Source organism: Paralichthys olivaceus, chromosome 17, assembly GCF_024713975.1.
Source record: "Paralichthys olivaceus isolate ysfri-2021 chromosome 17, ASM2471397v2, whole genome shotgun sequence".
Taxonomy (NCBI): Eukaryota; Metazoa; Chordata; class Actinopteri; order Pleuronectiformes; family Paralichthyidae; genus Paralichthys; species Paralichthys olivaceus.
In genome coordinates, this window is record NC_091109.1 from 7,849,282 (window position 1) to 7,877,244 (window position 27,963).

General features: G+C 40.3%; 1 protein-coding gene across 2 annotated transcripts in view; it reads right to left on the minus strand.

Moving 5' to 3' along the window:
* Positions 1-27,963, minus strand: part of ctnnd2a (catenin (cadherin-associated protein), delta 2a) — a 282,204-nt gene that overhangs the window by 59,461 nt on the left and 194,780 nt on the right. For both annotated transcript variants that reach the window (XM_069512837.1, XM_020087845.2), the window contains 2 exons: positions 11,131-11,263; positions 1,722-1,935 (listed from right to left, as the gene is read on the minus strand). In XM_069512837.1, the coding sequence (XP_069368938.1) occupies positions 1,722-1,935; positions 11,131-11,263 (347 nt within the window). The remainder of the gene's footprint in view (positions 1-1,721; positions 1,936-11,130; positions 11,264-27,963) is intronic.

Consider the following 27,963-nt stretch of genomic DNA (forward strand, 5'->3'; position numbering starts at 1 on the left):
ACTCTTTATTGACTTCCTGGCTATCATTGTTGTGATCCCCAGGTTAACTCAAAGAATGGGTGACCTATAGGGATGCACTTAGAGAACATGAACATGTTTGCTGAGGAACAATGGACAGAGATCACTGTGCGTGAGGCAGCTCTTCCAACTTTATCCAAATACTTGCATACGTGTGTGGATTCATGTTTCTAATCAGAATCTATATTTGCTTTCAGACATGCAAAAAAATGTTACCGGACAGGCTGAGTATGAGAAGGCAAATGCACAGGTCTGTTGCTGCAGATAGGGTCCAGAGTTTCTCCCTCCAGCCCAAAGAAAAAGCTCATGTGAAACAGTAAATATTTCACGATCACAATTTCTATTATGAACTGATAAAAACAACAACCCCCCCCCAAATATCTCAGAAGAGATTCTATACGCTGCCAAATGGCCACCCTTCCGTAAACACCAATGTGCCGACAATTTCCAGAGTTCAAGTCTGACAACGATTTATGTCTTTGCATGTATGGCTGAATGAGTGGGCTTGCATTTTATGGTCGTAGGTGTCAAATCCTCTTGTATGAGCTTGCACATATCGTTCTCTTCTCAGGAGTAACTTGGTGCAACAAAACAATGCTGATATATCTGAGCAAGGAGAGAGAAAACAATGGTGATCCAGGTGCAGATACAGCTGCACAGCGTAATAGAAGATACTGAACCAAATAAAACGTACAGTAAATGGATGAGAAGGATTTTTGTGAGGAGGAGAGAAACTGGCATGAGAACATAGATGTGAGACAGAAGGAAAGTGGGAGAAATGAGAAGCCAAAAGGAGCAGGGAAGTAGATGATTGGCTCTCATGTTTTGTTATGGGAGTAATTCCATACCTTCTTAATGTAACTGCTCTTTGGGACATCTGCTTAACTGCTACCATCCAGATCCCCACTTATCACAGGTCACACACTTCATAAAAACCTATTTACCTCTATGATACTTAAGGTTGTCTACTCTGTGTGTAAGACACTGACTATTAGCATATCCTCTGTCTCTCTCTCTCACGCACGCACGCATGCACACACATGGTTTATCACTATTACTTGTCCTGAGGCTGTAGAACCAATGTTGGAAAATAACTAGCTACACATTGATATTACATACAGTATAAGCTTGAGGTGTGTGTGTGTGTGTGTGTGCATTTATTTGTTTGTGTAAGTTAGAAAAAGACACAGTGCATGTGTTTGTAATTCCTTCAACACCAAAGGGCCTCCAGTCGAATATTAGATGGAAGCATATTAGAAATATGTTTCAGGAAAATTCAAAATGTATCAGCTCATGTAATGTGTGTGTGTGTGTGTGTGTGTACTTAAGGCTCCATTGCATTGTCAACTTTTCATGCATGAATGGTGGCACCAACCAATCAAATTGTGGTTAAACAAACACTCAAGCACTGGCACTAGCCAACCAAATAAATGCAAAAGAGGAGCCAGAGGCAGCTGGTGAAAACTAGTGTGTGTTCATCTGGTTGTGGATTTTATTTCTTTTTAGCACTGGACCGATTGCTGGCATGAGACGTGAGCATGAAACCCAGCTATGTTGTGTGAAACTGTGATTGTTGTTGTGATGATTGCGCCTGCACCAAGTGTAAGGCACACCCGCTGTCAGCAATTAATGTAACACATAAATGAGTCTATTGTTAGAACGTAGTCATGCAGCATTTGGGGGAAGTGTCTTAAATTGTTTACCTGTGACCAGCTCTCTGATCTCCACGTCTCCAGTCTTCCTCAGCAGGCGGACCAGTGCAGGAATGCCCCCGCAGTTCTTCAGAGCTACTTTGTTCTCGTCGTTGGCTTTGCCGTACACCAGGTTCCTCAGGGCTCCGCAGGCGCTGCGGTGCACCTCGCTCATCCTGTGGTCTAGGAGGTCGACCAGCAGCTGAATGCCTCCCTGTCTACGGATCTGAGGAGGAGACGAATCAACAAAAACAACGTGTGATGCAATGGATTCTAAAAGTTGGACTGTGCACTAATGTCTGCAGACAGAAAAACACAGCTGGTCAATGGTTTTTTTTGTCAATGCAGGTAGTTTCTTTGTCCTGTGTGTGTGTGTGTGTGTGTGTGTGTGTGTCCTACCAGTCAGATTACCAGCCAGATGTGTACTAATTAAATGTACTACAGCTCAGCTAATGACTGTGCTTTCACAAACTGACACTTAATTACACTCATGAGGGAAGGAAAAGAGCAGTGACACCAGCTCTGTTCATTATCTGTCTGTCAACTGCACTGTCTCTAACCCTGCTTCTCAATATTTCCTATTTTATGTTTCTCCCTTTATTTATTTCTTTTGTTATGGCCTTTTTGTATTTCTGCATAAAATGATAATAATTATTCCCATTATTAATTTTTAAACATATAGGCATTTGGGGTCCATTCCCTAGGAAATGTTATATGATCTAGATTTCAGCATGATAGAATTTCAATGTATAAAATTACAAAAACAAAACATTTGATGCACACATTGATTTTAGCATATTTTAAATCAATGCACTTTTCCATGCTCTTTTAGTCACATGTTCAATTTCAGTTTTAGAGCAGTGTGTCAAGACATTAATTTCAAACCAGCACTAACTGTAAATATAAGAGTCACATTCGTAGCTCATGTGTGCAAGAAGCTTATTAAAACTCACACTTGCATTTTACTGTTTGCTGACCTCTTGTGACCATAGTAGTTATGACGGGAGCAAAAGAAAAAGTCATGTGACGAAGTATAAAGAGCGACTAACATATCCTCCTAATAAAATAATAACTGCTTCATGAGCTTAGCAACTGAAATGTCAACAAAAGTTCATTGGTACCTCATTGTAATTATTATTAAAAGCATTGTGACAAAGGTCTGGTACCGCCGTCGCTCTGTGTGCGCTATTTCAGTACACATTCCAAGGTGTTGCAACAAAACAACCAATGTCGAGTGCAGGTTGTTGGAATATACATTTGTATGGCATGAATAGATTAATATAAACTAATTGAAAGACAAATATCAATACATATATATATATATATATATAGTGTATTTTGTAGCTTCACGCTAAAAACAGATCCATATATCTTCCAGCAGGTGAAATGCTGAAAACATTTTACCAGACAGTTTTAACCCAAAGTATAATAAAGTATAATGACACTCTGTGGACTGTGGTTTACATTAGTACAGGATAGAATCTCAGAAGTCAGTTTCCGGATCTGTGAATCACCAACTACACGTCAGATCTGTTAAGTCAAATATAAATGAAATCGTTGGAAATGGAGCTGCATGATTATCAGGCTTGAAATTTTACTTTGCAGGTTAAACGACAAAAGACCACACTTCATTCTCTGTTACCTTTCTCCTCCTTTAAAATACAGCAGAGAGAAGCCCCCGGCTGATATGACTCCCCAGAAAATTCAATGTGACTGTCAAAGGTGTCACCATGTCAGCCGGCAAAAAGGTTATTTTTGTCTTTTTTGTCTGCAGCTACATTCTACCCTTTCCTTCATAATATCTTTCCATTAGGCTTGTTTTAAACCTGTGTGCATGTCAACACGGAGCAGGGATGGGAGAATTAAATGAAAGAATAAAGTGATAGGAGGTTTTGCTCTAACCTCTAAACTATTTTAGTTTAAAGGTTATAAAACAAAAAGTCTAAACCATGCCACCTCTGTAATATATGTGTTGTTATATTTGAACACAAAAAAGACAAGCAAATAAATGGTTAACTCCGACATCTTGATTATATCCTGATTTTATGAGAAAACATGGCAGTCGGGAATGTTAAGGGTTTACAACGAGGGCATTCTGGTGTTACAGATTCTGCCTTTCCCCTTTAGCATGCGACATATTGCGTTCCCCTCACGGTGCCGCACATATTGCTTTTTAAACCCTCCCAGGTTGCTTCTCCACTGCAGGGATCTTCATCAGCCTCAGGGAGCCAAAGAGCTTAAAGCAGCCTGTGTTTAGTCCAGTCGACAGGGGTGTAGTACTAATCACCAGAAACAAGCTGCTGTGATCACTAGCACACTAGTGGGAATGTGGCTAGAGCAATGAGTGTGATTGTGTGTGCGTGTTACAGAGAAAGCCTGTCTTCATGCTCCCATTTTTATTTACTCTCTGGAGTGCTGCAACAGGCAGAGTCACTCAGGCAGATAACTTGAAAAAAGGTTTTCACAGTTAACTGAATAATCAAGTTTCTTCAAAGCCTCTTTTATTTATCTGTGGGTTCTCCTCTCCTCCACACATGGGACATTAAGGCCAAATCCATACTACTGTGTATATTTTCCCTTTTTATGGGAAGAAATTATGTGCTTGTGTGAAATTTATGTCCACACAACCTTTATTTTTAAAATACAAAAGCTCAAGCATGCAAGTAGGTGGTGATAAAATCTACATCAAGGACAAACTTAAAATATAATATGTATTAATATATAATAATATAATATTTATTAATATATAATAATATAATACTATTAATATATAATAAACCTGCAGACCTGTAATTCGACCTAGCAGTGCTAATCAAACACAGAGATTAAGCTGCAACTGACTGAGTTTGTAAAAATCTCGGTTTCAGTGACCTAAAGCACTGGTTGCATGTGGAGGACAACATTTGTTTTGCAGAATATTCATATTCGTGTGTACAGGGCGTGAGTACCGGGAAGTAATCTGGTAAGGCTTTATATAAATACTTTATTATTACTCATTATTATATCCCTTTGTGTCAGTTAATCTGCAAAATGGTCTTCATAAATAATTAAAAGCTTGCTCATTAAAATGATTATGTGCTTATATATACAAGAGTAGGAAGTAGCCTCATGAAGGTGTTCATTATTATACTATGAGACATTTATAACAAACTTGTTAACAGATCACAGACTGTGTAGGAATGTTGATAGAAATGTTTTGAGTTATCAAAATTCCCTATACTCATTGCTTTTCTCCTGTTGAAACAGAACACACACTCACACCTTTTCATTATGAGGACCCTACGAGTAAATACAGATGTGAGGCAGGTGGACAGAGCACGACGGTAAAGAGACAAACGAGGAAAGGAAACTTTAAGAAAGTGATGGAGGGCAGGAAGGGACTGAATGAAGGTGTGTGATGACACAGTGAGCTTATCAAGCAAAATGACTTTGCTTATTTATTCAATGAAAACAGATTAGGGCGTGCAATGAGTGGCAAACCAACCACTGGCCAACAATTTGCTCAACCGGATTGGCTGTCCCTCTCATGCCCTCCAGACCTAATCTGTGCTCCTCTGCTCCTTCCTCTTCCCTTCACCCTTGCCAATCCCTCTTTATGCTCATGTCACAGTTAATCTGTTATTCTATACAAGCCACGGTGCTATTACTTTGTATTGCCTCTGAGCTACCTACAAGGCTTGCCAATACCTCTGCGCCTATCCCTCTATTCCATGTAAAGAAGATTAGAGGCGCAGATTGATTTGTCTTTGTCTTCCGCTGCTCCGCAATGGCCACGGCTATTGGTAACCCATAGCGACAGCATTGCCGTGGTAACAGTTAGCAGTGGTGACAGCTGGGATTGTGGGAATCAGAGGTGCTGTCGGTGTGAAGGCTGGCAGCGGGATGCCCGGGTGACACGTTCCTTGGATGGTACCATGTTAAGCCTAACAAGTGTTTTTGAGTCACTGCATATGGAACGTCGACAGTGATCAGCAAGACACTGAACACAGTTAATTGCCTGAATGTGAGCGAGGAGATGGAGCTAAGCTGTGTCACACATTTCAGATTTTAAAGCATGTGCTTTTAACCTATCAATTAGATTAGCGCTCATAGCTCTTTACACAATTTTACGTTTGGCAAAATGCGCTCACTGCTGACATTTCCCTTTGGTGTATTCTTTAATTGGCCACACATGAGATTAACCTATGGCTTTCTGAGGCAGCACCACAGCTAATTTCACAGAGGTATCAACTGTAACATTCCCAGCTGGTGAGAATCCACCATGACAAATACACCAGGGGCTTTAATCTGTTGTTTGAAGAGTAAGCGCAAGAGAAAAAAACACAAGCCACTACTGTTCAGAGCAGGGGATCAGGAAAATACTTAATGTGAGAGTTTACAAGTCTATACAAGTGCTTTGAGTGGTCATCAAGACTAGAAAAGCACTATATAAATACAAACCATTTACCATATGTGTTGTTGAGTGTGTTGTCCCCAGGAGTGCGATCCCAACAAATGACTACTGATGGACCCATTTTGAGTAATTTAGCAGATTGACACCAGATTGTGAGGGGTGATGGGAAATGTTCCATAAAGGTTGATTTACAAAGTACACATAAACTTTGATCACTCATTTCAATCCACGGAAACAACGAGAACCAATCAGGCACGTTCTGTAGCTTACCGGGAGAAAAACCACAAGGTGTTTTGTTTAAGTGTTTAAAAAAGATATCAGTGATGAAAGAGCGTTTCCTCTTTCAATATGAATAATTGTGTCAGAAAATAAACTAGAATTGTGGTTGTATATCTCAGATTCATATGAGGTCACCGTGACCTGCTGTGACCCCTGAAATCGAATCAGTTACTCTTTTTATTCCAAGTGATTCAAATCTCCCCAAAGGCAACATGAGATATCGTCTTTGTTTTGTGAGGCCACTGTGACCTTTGACTCAAATCTAATCAGTTAATATTTGTGCCACATTTGAAAGGCTTCTCTTGATGAATGCTTAAGATAATGAGTTTAAGTGACAAAAAAGGGTTTTGTGAAATAACAGTGACCTTAACCTTTGATCCGAAAATTCTAATCAGGTCATCTTTGACTTCAAGTGAATGTTGAATGAAATTTGAATAAATTCCCTCGATGCATTCTTGAGATGTGTTCACAAGAATGGGAGGGGAGGATGGGCAACCTGAAAACATAATGCCTCAAGCCAATGGCAATTGTAGTCAATAACACTGGTGAACTACAGAGCATATGCACTTACCTAACTGACACTAGGATTTAAAAAAATGCTATTGGCTAAACACTAATGGAAAATGTTACACATTAATCGGATTGGAATATTGTGCATATGGTACAGTGTAAAAACCATAGACCATAAAATGTTCAAGTGCAGTATTTGCTATAATTGTCTATGTCTCTTTTATCTTTCATGCTGATGTATGTTGAACAGATTTTCCCAGATTGCAGTTTGCACAGTTCACTGTCTAACGATTTAAAACCACAGTTTTCATTCTATTGACTTAAGCTCATTGGCTGTCTGCAGCACAGTGAGAATATACTTGAATTATGACCACAACAGAATATGATCCAGCCTCCAGTACCCACAAGATCTCTGTATTTACTCTGCGCTGTATAATTAAGCAGATCTGTGGTGAGACGAAAAAAAGAAAACTATACAAAAAGAGTGAAGTTAATTGGTACCAAAAAGAAGTCAAAGAGGCTTTTAGTAATAAATGAAGTGAGGAAGAAGGGGAGAGGACTGACACAGAGTCAGAGAGCGTGTTCCTTTCCTCTCCTCTCGGGACATTTTCCTTTAACTGGTCTGTTGGATAAATGGATATCGACAAGCCAGCTACCCGAAATGCATTACTGATGTGACTGAACTTGAGTCTGACATTGATGTGGGTGTGATTTTGTGCTGGTACGACAGACAGACTGGCTGCGGGACTCAATCTGCAGAACCATGAAGCCGCTGCTGCACAAAGAGCTGTTTGCCTGTTGAAAGTTGGAGAATCAGTTGTCGAAGTCGTTGTTGTGAAAATGACATTTCCATGAGTCCCTGCCGCAGCTCCTTAAGGGCACGGGTCGTCTGTTGATAAAAGTTTATGCATTTTTTAAAGGAATGAGTTGATGGACCTCTTGCATCAGGAGCAACTCTTACCTCAGGACAGCTATACCTCACTTTTCTGCTGCGTCTCACAGGCATGTGTGTGTCGACACTGTTCATGCTAAGCACTGCTGGTGTCAGTAATATATTTCTACTCTGAGTTTGCTTTGGATAATGACCATCAGTGGTAAGAGTCATCCATTGTTTATGAGTTGGTTGGTAAATGAAGAGTTGTCACCAGTAAGCAGTCACACCACTTTTGTTAACTCTTTTTTTGAGAAACTCCCTTCAATTAATACTGAAATAATCATGGCATCATTTGATTTCTGCTCTAACTAGATAGTAGCCTACACCTGTAGCCTCCACTTATCCTGTAATATGTATAATTTGATGTATTTCTCACAGTGGTTGGTCAGTCACAAATGTTTGCACAAAATTAGCAGCATGATGTTTGCGTGAGGGATGAAATCAAATAATGCTTTCAAATTATTGTTTCCGCCCCCCGGCATAAGGCAATAGTCTCTCATTTCAGCCGGTCTATGCCTCGTTCTCTTCGTCTCATCTGTCTCTGTTTCTATCTCCCCCTCCGTCCGCACCTGCTGAATATCTCTTAAGCAACAATTGGAAGCCATGTTGTGGCTGTGCTTTGCTGCACAGTGTGTCTCCTCCCCGCCATCTTTGTCTGTCGGTCTGACTGAATAAAAGCAGAGACCTTAGATAAGATTTGCCATCTACATTCATAACAAATGTTAAGATTTTAACATTGGAAAATCTTTAACATTCTTAAATTTTAACATTTTAAAATCTCACATACAGGCTATGTTACATCTTTGATTGATTTCATGCCAATTTAAAAACTAAGTGCTGGTTTAAGTCATTTTTCACTGATAATTAGGAAAATATATTTTTGACACAGGCCTTTTACTTGGAAATTATCATTTAATGAAATCACTGAGCAACTTTAAGCTTTGATTTATCATTTCTTTAGAAAACAAAAAAAGTTTTGAGTACAGATAGCTTTGTTATCATGGGAAAACATAGCTGATTGCTTAAGATATCATATTTGAACATTAGACTATTCAATATCTTGAAATAAATGAAATAGCACATAATAGGAAAACAAACAAAAGTCAATGACTGAATTATTTAAATTTGCTTTGATTGATATTTTATGAATACTGACAGCGATAAAGACAAATGTTGACTCTACAGTACATAGAAAAACTATGAACTTGCAGGATGATCTAACACAAAAACAAAAAAACGAAAGGGAAATGCGCACAAGCATTGTTTTCATTCTCAGGTGAATCTTTTCCATTCACCTGTCTCTAAAGACAAACGATTAACTATTAAGATAATCACCACTATAAATTAAATCAATAAAATTAAAACCTTAACATTATAACAGTTAGCAGGTGAGTGCTTTGTTCCAAAGGGGGACAGGATTGAAAATAGATATTCTGATTGAACAAAACAAAAACTTAATTAGTCCCAATATGATTTCCCATTATGTTACTTCATTCTAACTAAAGACTCTCAACTAATATCCTGTATCTGGCTCAGTGATCATTTGTCTTGTTTATTTTTCATGAAAAATGATTTAAGAAAACTGGTTGAGGCCACATTTGTTTGTGTCTCATTGCATCATAACACTGGATTTAGCCTTTGCGTGCACATGTGGCAGTGTGTGCATGCAGATTTATGCATGTGGAAGCCTGGTTTTATTTGATGTGATGTGAAGCGTCAAGTTTTGGCTGGTTGAAATCTCTTCCCGATCTAATTTATGTAAATAGTGTTTACAGGGCCCTCAGCGAGACAATCAAACAGACTGATGAAGGCAAGCCAAAAGCATCTACTGTCAATACACAGTATTTTTTTCTATTGTTGGACACGTCCATTCATGCAATAATTACACCCGTTACAAAAGACATAAACACTGAGGGTTCTTTCAGAGCTGCGTGGACGAGGGAGTGGGAGGGGAATGAAGTTTGATGTTTTTGTTCGCAAGAGGGATTGTGTTTTTGTATTTATGTGTGTTTGTGTGGGTGCTTAAGTGGGTCATTGTGAGAGAGAATTAGCAGTGTCTTCATGTGTAATTGGTTGCATTAGAAGACAATTGATATTATTTTTGTTGCATATTGAGCTTTTAGGATTGTATATGCATTTGTGTGCACATTATGCTGGTGTGTGTTTCTTTGTATTTGTGAATATGAATACTTTAGCAGTATGGCGACACTAGTAGCAGCCATCAACCGAATCAACTGAAATTAATTTTATATTTATAAATATTTGTACCTGCATGTACAAGTAATTCAATTCAGGGATAATATATCGGGAGGGGTGTGTACATTTGAGAAAAAAGAAAAATGTAATACGTATAAATGGTTCACAGACAGATAATAAAAAAAAACAGACAGTGAATCCAAACAAAAAGAACACAAGCACAGAGAAAGAAAAACAATGAAATAAATATGATCAAATCAACAACAAAAATAAAAAACTGAGTCAAACATTGACAAATGCAAAGAGAAAAGTCTCAGAAACAAATTTGAAAGATGCCAAAGACTAGGAAGAGAGTTCCACAGTGTGGGAGTTCCAAAAGAGAAAGCCTGGTTACCCTTTGTGATAAACTGTGATGTGGGCGTAAGCAGCAATAAAAGACTGTGTATATCTGGGGGTTTGGGATAGACTGCCTCTACATGTGCCACTGACATTAGCATTGTTAAAGGCTGTATTACAGAGTTCCAAGGGGGCTTCTAGTCAAAGCTTTTGAGAGACAATCTCATGACGTTAGGACTAATTGAACTTTATTGCCAGACTCAACTTAATATCGAAGCTTATAGATGGAGATCACTGCAAGCTTCCTCATGCTGAGGCTACAGCCAGTGTTTCCCATTTGTGTGGCAGCCAGCCACGGTTTAATAATGAACCAGAATCTTTTTTAAACTTCTCATAACAACATTAAAAAATATAACTTTTTTCCACTGTTTGATTGTGCTGCACTTTTTGCCCTGATGTCGCTCTCTCTCTCCCAAACACATTGCCCCGTCTGTCATAATCAAACTGGACATCGGCAGCGCCCAGAGAAATCCCACAGTGTCAGTTGACTGTCAAAACATCCATAAAGTTACTTTTTTTTTACAGTCCTCTGTTGGCAGAAAGATCTCGTCATGTCACATGTGGTTTGCACAACCTGCAATGGGCGTGCAGTTCTCAGCAGGCAGACAGACCTTGACCTAACACCTGCCCTCTTTGTGTACCTGTCACTCGGTTGCACGTGTGCACTGCGCAACCACAACCATGTCCGCGCACACACACACACACACACAAACCTCAGCTTTGATCTTGTTGTCTCCGAAGCAGAGGTGCTGTAGGTAGGCTGCTGCATTGGACTGCACCGATGGGAACTGGTGCTGTAACATCTGGATCACCTCTGGCAGCTCCGGATCTCTCCACCCGAATTCTCTGCAGAGAGACAGACAGAGACACTTATTCCTCCACCACTTCACACTGAAACCATGGGAGATGACCTGAAAGTAGTCTGATAAAATCACAGTCTCTCTTCACAACATACCCAGAAGTACAGATATGCATTCGCTTCCATGGCTACACAGCACAGACAAAGAAAGACAGGGTGACAGCATGAATGAAAGAGAGATTTAAATGTCAAAAGCCACTTTGTTCTGTTTTCAACCAAAGAGTTGTCTTTTAATAGGAGATAACTTTACAGGCTAAGCAACACAGTGGAAAAGAAATCATGCAAATCACTCACTGAAAGCCCAGTTTGACAAAACATCGTCGTTGTCAGCTATCACAGGCACAACGGAAATTTGAGTAAGTGAAGAAGAAGCCAGCAGGTTAAGCAGATGGCAACTGTGTTCATTTCTATAAGTGATGGGGAAACATTTGGCTCAAATTAGAAAATGACTAAAGACCAGTTTGCTTTTCCTTGAAGAACACAGTGATTCTTCGAGCTCTTTATAGCCAGAGTGAATTTATAAAAATGGTAAGTCTGTGTTTCTGAGGATGACACCACCCCAGACAAAGACAAAAGTGTCACTTGCAAAAGCTCCAAGGAGATCCAAAGAAAAACAGATCAAACTCTTTTTTCTCTCAACAGTTTGAGTGGCATTTGATTTTATCTGAAATGCAAAGTGCAATGCAAAAATAAAGTGGCTGGAAAATTTGAGGATCCCAGAGAATACCATGTAAAGGGCATTTCTGAGTTATCTTGATGTAGTGCGAAATGTAGGATGAGTGTTATTTCAGCACAACCGTGAATAAACACAAGCCAGAAATACTTCAGAGTAAGCTTAGTAAATGGGGTTAAAAGTTTGAGGAATTGCACAACACAGCATTATGACTGCACGCTGTCAGCAGTTTGAGTGGTGTGAGTTATGTTCTATTCCTTCCACTCACGGGGGTTTACACTCATATGAGCACACTGGACAAAGTGAAATAAATGTTTGATCCCTTGGTAATACCTGGGAACTGGTCTCCTTTATTGTATTATCCCCCACTGATAATTGCTCTCCACCATCCTCCAAATCATGAGTGTGAAAAAGTGTGGGTGACTGTGTGTGTCTCTTTCTCTAAAGTCTACTGCAATTTTCTCCAATAACCACGTTATAAGCAGTTTTCTGTATTTCTCATGCCTCCTCTCGGTGCTTTTGGAAAACTATCAACTCTGTGTGATCTGAAAAGAATTTGCGTCTTTCATCAATTGTGGTATTTGAAGATTGATTTTGTTGTCTCTGCCATCATGCTCACTGCTGCGTGCCTAAATGCAGATTGCTTTTTTTCCCATCAAGCCATTGTAAAAAACTGTGATTCATTTTGCTTCCCAGTTCAACTGGACCAAACATGAAAATATGGTAAGTATGGGACAATTGACCTGTGTGTTTGTGTGAGCTTTTCGCAGCAGAAAATGACGCCCCGACACCGCGCTCTCATCTCTGTGAGGTCGAGTAAATGCCTTCTACAAAACATCTGTGAATAGCAGTGCATTCACAGGGAGTAAACATGGCTCTTAAAGATAAAGAAAGCTCAGGCGTGGACCACTATTTATCGTCCGAATGATAAGTGTTCATTCAGCCAGAAAGCAAGACTGAAGTAGGGGGCAAAGGAGCGATAGAGGAGCGATAGAGGGAGGGAGGAAGAGGGAGGAATTCCCAAGGCATTCAGCGGATTTAAGAGGAGAGACCCTCAAACGACGCTCCTCAAGTCACACAGCAAGATACCATCAGGGCATTTGTTTGTTTTTTAAGTGTGTGTGTGGCAAGATTAAGATAGGATCATGATGTGTGATGCGTGTGGACACAGTGGCCTCGGTTGCCTGCTTGCTTGTGTGTGAGTTTGTGTCAGTGTGTCTGTCAGCGTGTCTATCCAAACCCCGGGGCCTGAGACCCGATTGCGATCTTATGTAAAAAGTGTGGCCCAGGAAAATCGATGTCAGCCTGTGACTCGCATATCTCGATAAACCGTTCAACTTATTAGGCTTTACACTTGGCTTGTGTATTGTTAAGAGCCCGAGGACAAGCAGTGTTGAATTAGCCCTGTGATACGTACTATATACATTCTATATTAATACACGACCAGCATTCTGTAGCAGCAGTGTTAGGGACTCATCCACATAAGTGACATTTTCAAAAAGCACATTCATGACAACGGTAACGACAAACAAATTCTCATTGCTTACTGAGTCTGGCTTCACCAAACTTTTAATGAACAGGTGAACAACTTTTTTTACAGTTTCAGTAGGAGCAACCAGAATAACCACAGGTCAAACAGACATGTTTGAAATGGGCGCTGCACTAGTAATGTGAAAACCACAAGATGCTCCTGCGAGCAAACAGGAAACTGCATCTGTGGCCACATGGTAATACCAAATAACCTGAGCGTGCTCCAGCAGTGAATGTCGCTCCTCAGGAGGTGAAAGGAGCCAAGATTAGACTTTCAGAAAGCAGAGAGTGACAGCAAATGAGTATTGCTAACCTTAGCGCGAACCAGCAAATGTTCGGGGCAGAAGTAGAATTTCTCTTTATTATGCTCGAAGCAACAACTCTGATTTTAAAGGAGTCATGTGTCGTGTGTACAGTGCGATTATTAGATTCTGGTCAGGCCTTTCTCAGTTCTGCAAGACTCTGGTTTGAAATTGTGCATAAACTTTTGGACACGAGAAGAAATCTACCTTATAGTATGTATGTATCTAAATGATTTGAATTCTTGTGTATGTGTGTATTTCAGAGCAAGTGAACGCTTGTGCCTGTGTGCCATCAATCCCCTGCAGCCTCCCAGCTCTGCCAGTGTCGTTAATAGATAGCAGAGTGATCTGCTGATAAGATAAGCATCACGGCTCGCCATTAATTAAAACCCCCTGGTAGAGAGAGAGAGAGAGTGAGAGAAACAGAGCAGGGGAGAGAAAGAGAGCGAGGCAGAGAGAGAATGACAATGAGGAAATAATCAGAGCATTCGAAGGAAACTGTGGATACACCGGGCAAGAGAAAGCTGGTAGATGTAGAAATATAAAAGGGGGTATGAGGAAGAGGAAAAATTCACGGATGAGATGCCAGTCATGTCAACACAGGTACTAATGAGAGCTACAGCCCTGGCAGATGCACTGCCAGGCGACAAGCCAACGATGTGAAACAGTGGGATGCAAACAGAGGAATATATCCCATAAAAGAGAATCTGATCAAAGAGGCAGTGCCCAAAAAAAAACTGTGGGGTTCACACTAAATACCCACACAGCTTTTTGACCAGGGGGAGTCTGCAGTCTCAGGGTTATCTGCTGTCTTAGGGTAATTATACATCTTGGGCTAGTTATGGGTGCCTTGCATTGCATGGGGCGAAGCCCAAATAGTTACAGAATGTTTCCAGGAAGCCTAAAAGATGCTGGATTTTCAAAATAAAAGTCCTGGATGATGACAAGACCTTACCAGGAAGACCGAAGGAGGCTGGAAGACAAAGGGGTATGCGCCAAGGATTAGTCTGTGGTGGAGTTGCAGTACTGTGACGGGGCATCCACGATTTCCGTTATAGTTTCTGCAGGTGCAGTCCGACTGCCTCTGTGGAGGCTGGTTCTGTCATCCGCACTCTCTCCTGTCCTCTCTCATGGACTAACTTTTTCCACAGACTGACCACTTGATTGTTGCATTTTTTTTGGGTGTTATAAAAGATGAATAACTTGGAATATGGAATGTACAGAGAGGAAAGCGAGTAAAAATTTTGCATGTATCATAGAAAGAAGAGTAATTTCAATTGTCCATATGCACGCACTACTTTAAAGTAGATGTGTTTCTCTGTTTATGGAGCGAAATTATGCAATTCTCTGGACAAGGACTTAAAATGTTCAATTTAAGAAAAAGAATAAAAAACTAATGAAAGAGCATGAACATAGATTTATGAATAACTGATTTGCTTGTTTCTTCTTCATGCTCCTTTTTTTACCTATTGTAATGTGTATTGGTGTGTTGAGTTGCTTGTTTTTGGATAACACAGAAATGAACTAAACTAAACTTCTCATAATACAAGTTCATGATTTACATATTTTATCATGTTTATTGTGAAATGACAGGCTGCACCTACTACAGCAGCAGTGGAATGAGACGGGTAATTGCAGTTCTGTTGTTGTGTTTCGTGATATTAGATTGTGACATTTGAAGCGTATATTAGAGTCTCACTTTCAGAATAGTTACACTCACTATTAGTTAGACTTTCTTTTTTAAAGCTGAGGAAACACTAGGTATGGCAGTCTGACATACTGAGAATAAAGGCAGGTGGCGGGGGAGATGGTGGAGGATGACAGAGGAAAAGACTGCTGTGTGATGGTAGGGCTTTGATGCAGACACACACACACACACATACAGAAGGGAGGCTAAATGTGATAGAAGAGTACAACACAAGAAAATACAAGGATTATCAAAGGATTTCTTTCATTTCATAAGACTTCTCTTCATCTCCTTCTCTTTTCATCTCTGGGTCCCATGAGACATCTGAACTTCTATCTGAAATCCCAACATGACCATTGATATACAGTGCACCCACATGGATACATCTATGCACACACACACGCATAGAGAAAATAAAGCTGTGTCCGATCTTTAAAACACAACACCACACGTGATGCTCTGGTTTTAAACAATCAAGATTTCTGCACAGATCGATTGTTGCTGTGAATGATTCCTCAGCCTGGTCGAGGCAGGTTGAAGGTGTGGGGAGAGACATGAGCGACAGCGATACATGTTGCATCGCTCATTGTCATGTTCCCTGTACCCTTGAACTCAAATGGCTAGAACTGCAGCGGCAAAGTGTGAACGGGTGAATTATGTAACAGAGGATGTGATAAATAACAGCAAAGCTAATAAAAACTGGGTTAAGAGGTTTATGAAGAGTCTAGCTAAAGGAACAGAGACGCCGAGGGGCCTTGGGCATAGTCATGAGGAATTTACACCTGTCACCGGACATAAAATACATGACAGTAATTTATAGAACAAAACACACACCATGTTATCGGCCATATGAACAGCTGTTTGGCATCAACAACTCTGAAGCAAGGGACCAACCTTGCCGTCTTGTCTTGGCTCGTGTTTGATGCCAGGTGATATTTCTGCCTGTACCTGTATCTCATAGCGAGGATTAACACAGATTTAGCTTCGGGGTTTGTTACTCTTTGTCCGTGAAAACTAGTTTGGTGTCATCTTTGATCAGAATCACTGCGTCAGAATAAAATGCAGACTGTTTTCTTTAGTCTTTCTAAAAACAACTTGTGTTGGCTGTGATATAAATCGACCCATGAGCTGTAATAATATTAACTTTAGCATGATCAGGCCAGTTCTTATATCACCTCCCATCCTCAAAACCTCACAAACTGCACGACTGTTGACAAAATAAAAAAAACCTTGAGAATATAGGAATTTGGACTTGTTAGATCTCCTTGCTCCAAACAGGAAGCTTGTCCCAATGGCCTTAATGTGATTGGACAAGGCCTGTCATGTCTGTTAACTGATCAGAGGGTCCAGAATGGACAGACTGGCAGTGTGCATACAAAAGCAGATGCTAATTAGGACCTGAACATCAATCTTCATCAGTGTGTTGGGACGAAGGGCGGACGGAGAGATAGAAGGGGGCGTTATAAATTGATGACCAAAGCTATGCTATATGCCTGCTGATGGTAAGGAACAGGGCGTATGAGTGTTACCATGTCACCACTAGCTATTTCATAACTTTAGCAGTCCACACTAACTTAACTCTTTATTCCTAAGAATGTGCATCCTCTATCTGATATAAATCTACCATATGTTGTTTTTTTCCTTTGCTGATCTTTTAATGTTTTGGCGCTATCATCGATAAAATAAGGGGGTGGTACAAATACACAATAAATACATTATTGAGTTTATAGTATGCATAAGATTGGTGTGGATGGGAGTACATCTGCTCCTTGATTACACAGAATCATGTAGGTTGGGTGTACTTCTGATTCCACACGCCAGTTCCTCTGTGCATGAGTTCCCATGTGTATGTGTGCATTTGTGTGAATGCCCCTCTATGCAACCTGAGTGCATTAATCAAACTAAAGTCAATACAAACAAGAGACTTCAGCAATTCCTCCAATAAACGACAGCCAAAATAAGATGCAGGTGGAGATGCACCAACATTGACTTTAAATTCAGTGCAAGGTCTCTCTAATTAAAAGTGCAACTTAATTAAGATGCTATCCAGGAAACTAGCTAAGACTATAAATGTGCCCTATACGACAAATGCTTGAAAGAAAGTTCTCTCTCTGGCACACAGCCCTCTTCAGATTACTACTGAGAGACATGGACAAGAATTTCACCTGAATCTTTCTCCTCTTAAGGATGGAAAATAAAAATGTAGATTAAATTTAACTTGTCTGATATTTGTGATAATATATTCCCCATCTTGTATAGTTCCATGTGGGACGATTTATATAAACTGAATCTGTGTCAGCAGACTATTCATTAAACCACCACATGAGGAATTCCACATCTGGTCTCAAATTCAAACTAATTAGAATTGGTTAATAACATTATGGTGGAAACACAATATTAGCCAGATTATATATGATGAGACAGATTCCATATAAAGCTGCAGGGAGAAGCCTGGGCATAAGGAAGATGACTTTCTCCAATAGTGTCCAATCTCAAGTCACAATTGAATTTGACCAATGTTTAAATATGACCATAGATATATTATTATTCATTTGTTCATCATAAATATTTCTGCAGCATTGTTTCTTCCAAAACATAGTAACCGTTGTATTACAACAAGACATTTGACAATAAGCATAAAAACATGCACTCACAACTGAAGGAGTTGATGCATGTTCTACCACACTGGATTTACTGTGTTGCGCTGGTCCCGAACACCTTAAGCAATATTGCATGTTTTGCACATGCTCTCCCCTCCTGGTAAAATTTCCTCCGTGTAGAGCTTTGTCATGGCTGAAAGAACACAAATCCCAGTCACAATAAAGGGGATCAATGCAAGGTGGGGGAAGTGAGAGGGTGATGCTTGCTTGGCCGCAGACAAATGGAGAGATAGAGATGGTTGGATGGAGCTGGGATGAAAACCATCCAGAAATAGATGGTGGGCGTGAAAAAAAAAACTGCATCGAGTCAGCTGCAATGAAAACACCTGATGTTCTGTCATCATTCTCCTCCCCCTCATACCCACTTGCAAATGACCAAATGGAAATGACTGGTAATCACAGATCACCTCTCTCTATGCAAATAGAAAAGTGAGCAGGAAGTATTATTACCACAGAGAAAGATAGAGAAGAAAAGTAGGGGGGGGGGGGGGGAACCAGAGGTAATGACTAAGAGCAACAGGAGGGAGAGAATATCACCTCTCTTCAGAATCAGAATCAATTGCCAAGTAGGTGTACACATACAAGGACTCTGCTGTGGTGTGTTCGGTGCAAGCATGAATATAGAAATTAGGAAAAAGATTTGAGCAATATGTGGACGATTTAGATCACTCCTTCACTATAGCTTCTTTTCCACTGGTCACAAAATCCACCAACAGCCACTAACATCTGGCTTTCATCTGCAATGAGAATTAATACAAACGTCATTCACTCTTGGGCGTCGATAAAAAGACGAGCATGTGTTCAACAGAGATTTGCACATTGTGAACAGTAATAAAGCAAATTCAGTTTCCATTTATGAAAAACATTGACTGTAAAATCTCTGTTGCAGATAAACCAGGTAGGGTGAAACCAATTCCTCTAACTTCCCCCCTGAAGAAAAAAAGTGACGGTATATTATAGGCTTGTTTCTTTGTAACGCTGGCAAAACAACGCGGTGAGACATCGAACAAGATTCACCAGAGGGAAAACAGATGGGCAAGGTAAATTCCTCCACCGTGAATCGCCTTTTTTTTGGAGGGTTTATCTGCCTTTAAAACAACCTGCATATACCTGCTTATTTTGGTGTAAAAGAGATATATGAGGCCACATGTGAAATTCTTTCTCTTCATTTCCTCCTTTCATTGGCGTATCCCACCACCTCTGTATTTCATTCCCTCCCTTGTCGCTCTCTCTCTCTCTTTTTGGATGAGTTTTTCCATCGAGAGCTCAGGCAACAACCACACAGGCTAAGAGAAAAATCAATAGTCTTTCTCCGTGGCGTCCTCCAGCTGGGAATAGGAGGCTCAGGAGGTTGAATGAAAAGCGAACAAAGGACTGAGTGAGAGGAATGAGAGGTGTTGAATGAGACTGACAAACACTGAATGGGACAGAGAGACAGGTGGTGGTGGGGAAAAAAAGTGCTGGTGATATTGTATGTCATGCAACCTTGAAGGGAGCTTGATCAATTATCAAGTTATCATGTGGATTAAGTGGGGTCCAACATCATTAAAGTGTACTGTAATATACAAAATAAGCTTGTCTGTTTCATTTAAGAGGTTAAATTACTTGTCACTTTCCAAGAAAAGTGTGCGTCATCTCCTATTTTAAGTCTGAGTCCTGAGTTAGTTCATGATTATGTAAAACATGTCAAATCCAAAGGAAAGTAGAAGGGGATGTGGAGCTTTGAAGGTTTATAACGGGCTGCTATTTTTTTCACTGAACTGCTCTACCGCCCAAACACTTCATCAAATTATTGGAGTTTGTAAGTGTTGATCTTTTCCGCTTTGATTCTTTGCCCTTTTGATAATTTGCTGTGGATAAGTGTATCTAGTCAGAAATTAAAATGTAGAAAATGTCATTTAACAGTCTCAGGTGTGTGTGTGTTTGTGTGTGTGTGTGTGGCTGGCATGGGTGGGGCTAGCAAAGGGGGGCATTAGTGTGCAGGGCCATGCAGCGATTTTTGCCAAGGTAGGGAAAACACAAAACACCGGCACTAGTTCTTGCAATTAGCTGAACACACACAATTGGAGACCTAATTGAATACGGCATTAAGTTGACAGACAGGTGTTCATTAATATACACACACAAACAGCGGAGGGCGTGCAGATACACAGCATATTTAACACAAACACACACATTGCAGTGGAGCAAAGGTACGCATGATCACACCTGGTCACAAACATGCAATAAAGCAGTCACACATTCATACCCAGGCAAGTGCACACGCTTGTATATTGTATGTTCATTACAAACAAATACACTTTCACATCTACACACAGCTATTATCCCACATTTGCTGATTAGTAATTTTCAGCCCAATGGCATTATTGCCCCATTACAGTGAAATTACTGGATGTTTACACAGCCGAACAATAGGCCACTGAAACCTACTATACATTTGGTTGAATGCAGCATTCATTAGAGGGGCCAATAAAGGCTGAAGTGACCAAGACCATGACAATGTATCACACACCACCCTCATTAACATTGAGCCATATACTCTTCTGTAGCAAAGGAAGGACAAAGGTATAATCTGTTATTCTCACAAAAGCAAATTCCACAAACGTCTGTCGGCTTCGCTTGTACTCTGAAAGGCCCAGTTTGGATGTGCCATAAATTCAATATTGATACAAATTGAATGAACAGGCCAACAGCGCTCTGAAACCATCAGTGGAGGCGGGGCAGTGTGCATTCAGTCCGTAGACAGAGCTGAACATGTCTTCTTCTACGTCCTCTAATAAACTACAGTGATCAGTGACTGGGTCAAACTGCAAGTCAGAATAGCTGAGAGATCATTTTGATAATATCTTCTTTTGTACCAAATCAGATCACCAGTGTCACGTGTGCTGATCTCCATCATGACAAAATAGCTGTAATAGCTGACATGCACTGTATGACAAAATAACAGCAGTAAATCATTCATTCTTATATAAAAGCCACAGCAATAAAACGAAGAACAGTAATACAACTAATTCAGTTTCATTTTATGAAAAACATTGATTATAACATCTTCACTGCAGAAAAACCAGGAAGTATGAACGCAAAGTTTGCTAAATTCAATTCAGCTCTTTATAAAAAGCTCTGCACACAAACAATAAAAAAAGTGACAGTGTATTATATAACTGTTTGAGGAGGACTCTCCAATGACAAGGAATAATTCTGAAGGAGACTCCGGAGCATTAACACAGGACAAACAAACAGCCCATTCCAAACAGGCAGGTTTAGCACGTACACTTCACTGGTCCATTCAACTGAAGTTTAGTTTAGTTGAATCCAAGTTTGATAATATTGTGTAAATCACTACAAGGGGGTGAGTTCACAGGAGCGAAGAGGACTGATTAGACAGATATAAGTACTTTATTGATCCCAATGTGAGAGATTATTGTATCACAATAGAATGTCAAGGACATTTCACAAAGAGCAAAGAACAAAAGCTGAAATACAAGCGACGACAAAAGAGACAAGCATGCAAAAATCACAGTAACATTAATAAAATAAATAAATATGACTAGAATGGTTTTCATAATTTCCCTTTTTGTTTGAAGGCAGAAGATAAGAGGACCTCAACAGGATGCTCTTGTGTATGCTCCACTCTTGACACATGGACACAACTTTAGCGAACCTCCATCAGCAGAACGCCCACAACGAGGAAACCACTCTAACTTCAGCCACGTTACAACACAAGGGAACAAATTGACCAATCAAAGCCCCCCCTCCCCCGCTACACTCTGTCAATCAAAGCACAGGCTGATGATTATGTCAGTGGATGGAGGAGAGATTGCCGAAAAATTACTGCCGCATTGTCTCTTGATTTGCAAGCTGAGATGCAATCATGTCAATGAGTCGGCTCCGGCCTCTGAATGACAAACAGGAGAAGGTGAGCTATTTTTACCCTGATGATGCTAATGATGATGCTCACATTTACGTGTGTGTGTGTGTGTTCACATGACACAACCAATGAATTCACCATCCTGTCTCATCCCCAATGAAGACAGTTTGCGTATGTGCGTCAGGTAACCACAAATTATCCTGAATTATTCCGCCATGAGAATCTCACACTGATAGGGTCACGCTGCATATTAGCACCGTCTGTGTGTGTGTGAACATGCACGTGTGTGTGTAATGTATTCAGAGCCAGACATTTACTGTAGTGGTCAGAGACCTGCCCTGACACAAAATGACACATGCACACTGTGCGGACACGCAAAAACACATGCACGTAGATTTCTTCCTCTGCCTTCACCCTATTTTGTCTCACACAAAAGTGAACACAAGCACACACACAGTTTACATACACACACACCTGTAACTTCACTTCAGCTATACCCCACTTAAAGAAACATTTACCTCACTCACCTTGTTTTTATTTCCTTCCCTCTCCCTGTACTCTGCAATTTTGTCTTTTTTTTCTCACCTCCTTTTTTGTTTCTTTTTTCCCGAGCAAACACCAGAGAGAAAAGGGTAAGTGGAGGCCATGGTGACAAGTTGCACTGCTATAAATAAAAGGATGAATAAAAAAGGTGGAACCAGAAAGGATGTGGGGTCAAGCTGGGGTCTTAAAATACTTCTTGCATAAAGTGAAGTTCACAAAATGATTTTAAAGTTTGTAAATGTAAATTAACATTTTTTTAAATGTAAAATAAATATGTATGAGGAGTTCAAGCTTGCATTTTACTGACGCAGAGTAACACAGCATTATTCCCTTGAAAAGTCAGTGACAGCTTCCATTACAAACAGAAATAAAACACAACCAGCACAGTGTGTGACAGTGCATTTGTCTGTGATTGTAAGTGGACCATAAAACAAATAGTCACTGGGCACAGATGCCTAAAAATCCCCCCACTGTCACCAAGAAATGTGTCATCCACAAACACTCTAATGGGACCCATTAGAACATATGTACAAATTAAACACAGTAGCTTCACACAGCGGCTCTGGTTTAGAGGCCCCTATGAATCCTAGTCCATGAGATATAAATAGTTGGAAATAACAATGATAAACTTGAATTGCCAAACTCACAATATCAAGGTCTGCTTTTAGAAAACTCCAAACCTGCATTGACCTACCTGTGCAGCTAACGGAAACTGGATCCATCATGCATTCTAATTTGCCTCTGTCTAGGCATTCCACTGTGATTCTGAACTTAGCTTATAGTTCACATTCAGGTGACTAAACTCTCCCTGGGCACTGGGTATATTTATGTTTCAGTATCGCCTTGTGTACATCCTGTTTGTGTGTGTGAGAGAGAGAGAGTGCAATCAGCGAGGTGACGCAAGAGGGAAGAAAAAGTAATAATCCAGTGATTAGCTTATGCACCTGCTATTCTCATTAGTTCACACTGGGGCAATAATACAATACAGAGAAATGGAGGGAGTACAGTATCTGCTAAAGGCTGTTCAAGACATTATAAAGAATATGCTGATAACGATGCTTTCTATGGAGATGATGACATAAAGAGCAAGATGACGGCAGTGATTATATGAATAAAATAACAAAACATGATATCAAATGAATAATTAAGATAATTGAGGGCTATTTTCTACTTTATTGTTCACAACTTCCCTCTATTTGCAGACATCAGTGTGTTAAAGCAGATGAGGATGGAAGGGCAAAAGAAGATGGAGGGATAAGATCAACTAAGTGCCGTTCAAAATGTGCCTGTTTGCAATGGGCCTGTGGTGAAGCTGGCTGCATCTTTCTTTCTGAAACTGTAAATGTTTCCTGCAGTAATTGGGCCACGCAGCGAGTAAAGACGGGCTGCACGACTCGGTCCACAGAAAACTAAAGCCATGGCATCGCTGCTCCACAAAGAGCTGTTACCCTATTTACTCAAAGTTAAGCTTGACACAGAACCTGAACTGGGGAGTTAGTTCTCTGCTGTCTCTAACTTGTGTTGATGAGTCTTTGTCCTTCAAAGTTTGATAATGGTGAATGTATCACATGTCCAAATCGCACCACAATTGACACTGCATGTCCTTAAAATTACACATGCCAGTGTTAAGCTGCTAAGACAAACGGTTCCTGAGGTAATGATAATAACAAAAATGATAATAATAAGGATGATATTGATGTTGTTATCTTTTTTAAATAGCAAGAGAAGAATGACAACTAGACTTTTGCAATATAAACATCACGTGCTGGAGTTTCACTGTGGCTGGAGTCATACAACGCTACAGCAGAATAGGTAAACCGGTATTGAAACACCAGCTCATTCATTAAGGAAATCTAGGTGTCAGCCATGAGATTTGATCTGAGGTTTATTTTCTGCCTGATATTCACTAAGCAACAATTCAATGACACAGATGACTGCATTCTCTACAGTCGTATAATTTGGTAAAAAACTTGTATTTTCCGTGTTCACCCATCCTTGGAAAATGATTGCCGGCATGAGAGTAAGCTCCATGATGGAATAGAAGTTAAATTATTACCTAGTTTGAGCAATACTTGTTTGCCAGCTCTGTGACCAACCCTGTCTCCAAGAAATCATGTTTTTGTACAACTCAACGGCAACAGCAAGTTGTAGGAAACAATCAGCGGCTGGAGGAAATGTTTCTTTTGAATGAATAAGCATTATATTTAATTACTTCAGTGCAGTCGGCAGGGAGTGGTTGAGGCCGATTGTAGTCATGCACACCCCGATCCTTTGTGAAACATAAGAGCTGTGAGAGTCCAAATAAAAAATCCTAAATGCATACATTGTAATTGTATGCCCTAAACAGTCAATGGTAAATTTTAACAAATGGTTAATCTGATCAAGATGAAGATCGTCTCTTACAAAATGTACTTGCTGACAGTTTAGTTGCATAGAAACATCATTTGTAGGTGTTTTGCAGTGAGTGAAGAAAAAGTATGAAGCAAAGGAATGTGGTTTAAATTGCCCAGATTACCGTAAATCTCCTGTCTATACCTCAGAGCAGCAGTTCATTCTGACACTACTGAATGCAACACAGAACCAAACTGACATAAAACTGTGCACTTAATATTGATCCATCCTGATGTTAATAAAAGGTCTTTCACAAGATTTATGCTTCACCAGTGGAAAATTGAACTTCAACAATACAAAAAGTACAAAATGTTCACAGGGGTGAAAGCAAACAGGATCACGCATGAATGCAGACGTTACTAACTGCAGTGGGTGCCGACACACACACACACACACACACACACACACACACACACACACACACACACACACACACACACACACAGGTAAGACAACACCAACAACCTTGTCCAGTGACTCATACGACAGCCTGCCCTCTATCTGCATCACTCTTTCTATTCTGACCATCATTCTACCAAGATTTGTGTTTGACTTGCGTCTTGGTCAGAATGAAAAGTCAGACTGGCTGTGTGGACGGCCTTTATTCATATTATGAGGTGAAAGCAGCCGTGCTAACACACAGATGTGGACAGATGCAAACATACACACAGGACTACTGTTAACATAGAGTAGAGAAACGGGAGAGAAACACTATAGGGAGGAGAGGGAGAGAGCTGGAGCGAGAGAGGAAAAGTGATGGAACGAGTGGAAGGGATTAAAATAGAGAGGGATGGACAGGTTGCTTTAGCAGACGCATAGAAAAGGAACTGTTGTGTTTAGACTGAGTGAGGGTTTAAACACTTGAGGTGCTGGATGAATGCCTGCACCTAACAACCCATCATCACTGTCAAGCCGCCTCTACCTGCAGAAGTGTGCTGTAGAGATGGAGAGGGAGAGATGGAGCGATCCAGTCATCTAAATTGAGTCAGCACCCCCAGAATGCATCAGAGTTATTTTATCATGAGTCAGTGGAAAAAACTGGAAAGGCTCTGGAGATCACAAGCGCGGGAAGGGGATGGGGGGGGACGGGTCTATGATCAAACCTGGAGAGTTTCCTGCGACAAAAATAAAAAATGAAATAAATAATGATGCAGCCAAGCACCTATTTTTACACAGTAGTGTTGTTCCACACAGGAAACAATTATAGCTGGGCTCCACTGACAACCGCTACCATCAGCACTATGCAATCAATGTTTTTTTCATTCAAACAGATTCGATGACCATGCAGCTATGCACACAATCTAATCTGACAGTGTCTGAGCAGCTCCACTGGAACAGTTTAAGGGTCAAGGGCCTTGCTCAAGGGCACTTCAGTGATGGGTGGTAAGGAGGGAGGTTTATGGAACAAAGTCCTTGTACTTTATCGTTGCAGATCCAGGATTGTGGTTGCAGGTAAGTTTGAATACAGTTTATTGAGTTTGTTGTTCTCCCTCGCTACTCAAGTTCAGCCAAGTTGAATCTCATGAAGGCACAAGAGCAGACAAATGAGGCAAAAAGGTTAACTCCATAATATAATCTACTGTAAGCCTACTGTAAATATCAACACATTTATTAAAAGGTTTCTTTAAAATCGTCTTTTGCTTATCTATCCACAGCGTATTTGTTTTTGTGCATCAGTGTCAATTTCTTTTAATGCCAAAGGGTAATTTAGATTACGAACAATATTGGTTTGAGGTTCTTTGTGCATAAGTGTTTGTGTGTGTGAGTGGGTTTTATTCATTAGATATAATAAAATAATATCATATATGAGATGATTTGCTGTTGTACCAGCTGGCAGAAAAGGCAGCGTGGCTAAATGTGATCACCTATTACAAGAAATTGTTGTAATTATGATTTCAAATCAGCAAGACGGACACGCTCACTGTTTATTTAATAAAATAGTTTCTCTCATCTGCTTTCAAATTATTACCTCCTGCCAACTCCCAGTTTACACTTTATCTTAGTGTGGTCATTACTGGATCCTGCTGGGTCCAATAACAAGTACTTGACGCATGGTTTCCTGCAAGCTCCTCATCTGAAAGGTCAAGATCCCTCTGCTGCACGAGAACAGTACATCTCGCTGACCTTAACGTCTGCAACCCCACAGAAGATTGTGCCTCGTACAACGTTCGCGACGGGAGAGACGTGCAGCTGCTTGAAATTCATGTCTGCGGTGAATGTTAATAAAAACGGTAATTAAAGAAGAGATACATTTATCTGAGAGTTAAGTCGATAGCGCTGAGTTCATGCAAGACTGCACTGAAGTCCAAGGGAAAAATTCATCTTAGTAGCACCCTCCCATGAGGGTACTTATATTGATAGCAGTGTGCTACACATGTAACTGAATTCTGCCTGCATTCAAGTGAGATGTACTTTATGGTCACAATGAGCAGTTCCCACAGATCTGCTCTGAGAAAATATGTCTCAACTGGAATATAGACTCATCATAACATACACATGGAGCTCTGATGAAAATATTTGGTCTAACTGCAAAAAAACCCACAAAACCTTGCAAGAATGTAAAAGTACTTAATTGCAAATAGTATCACATAATGTAAAAACACAATATTGATGATATGAAGTATTTTAAATTTGTTCAACATTTTCAACGTTACCCATTTTCAACGTTACCCTCTATGTGCTTACGTCTGCTGATGGACTATGGTATGGCCGTGCAGTCAAGTACGAGCTTCAGGAGAGGAGAGGTGAAGTAAAGCTTGGGGAAGGAAAGAAGATATACAGTAATTGTGCTGGTGTGACATTTTCCCATAATCCCTCTGAAATGCCGCCAGTGTCAGGAGATGTAGAGGCAGAGAGGAGGCGGGAGGAAGAGAGAGGGAGAGCATCTATTGCCGTACTTTTGTTAAGTATGAAGCAGAACCTTTTTTTTTCACCCCTATAACTAATATATCAGTTTGTCGCGCTGAATAGGGGCATTTGCATGATGTGTGTGTCTGTTCCTTTGTGTAGAAGGTTTGATGGATGTTAATCGAA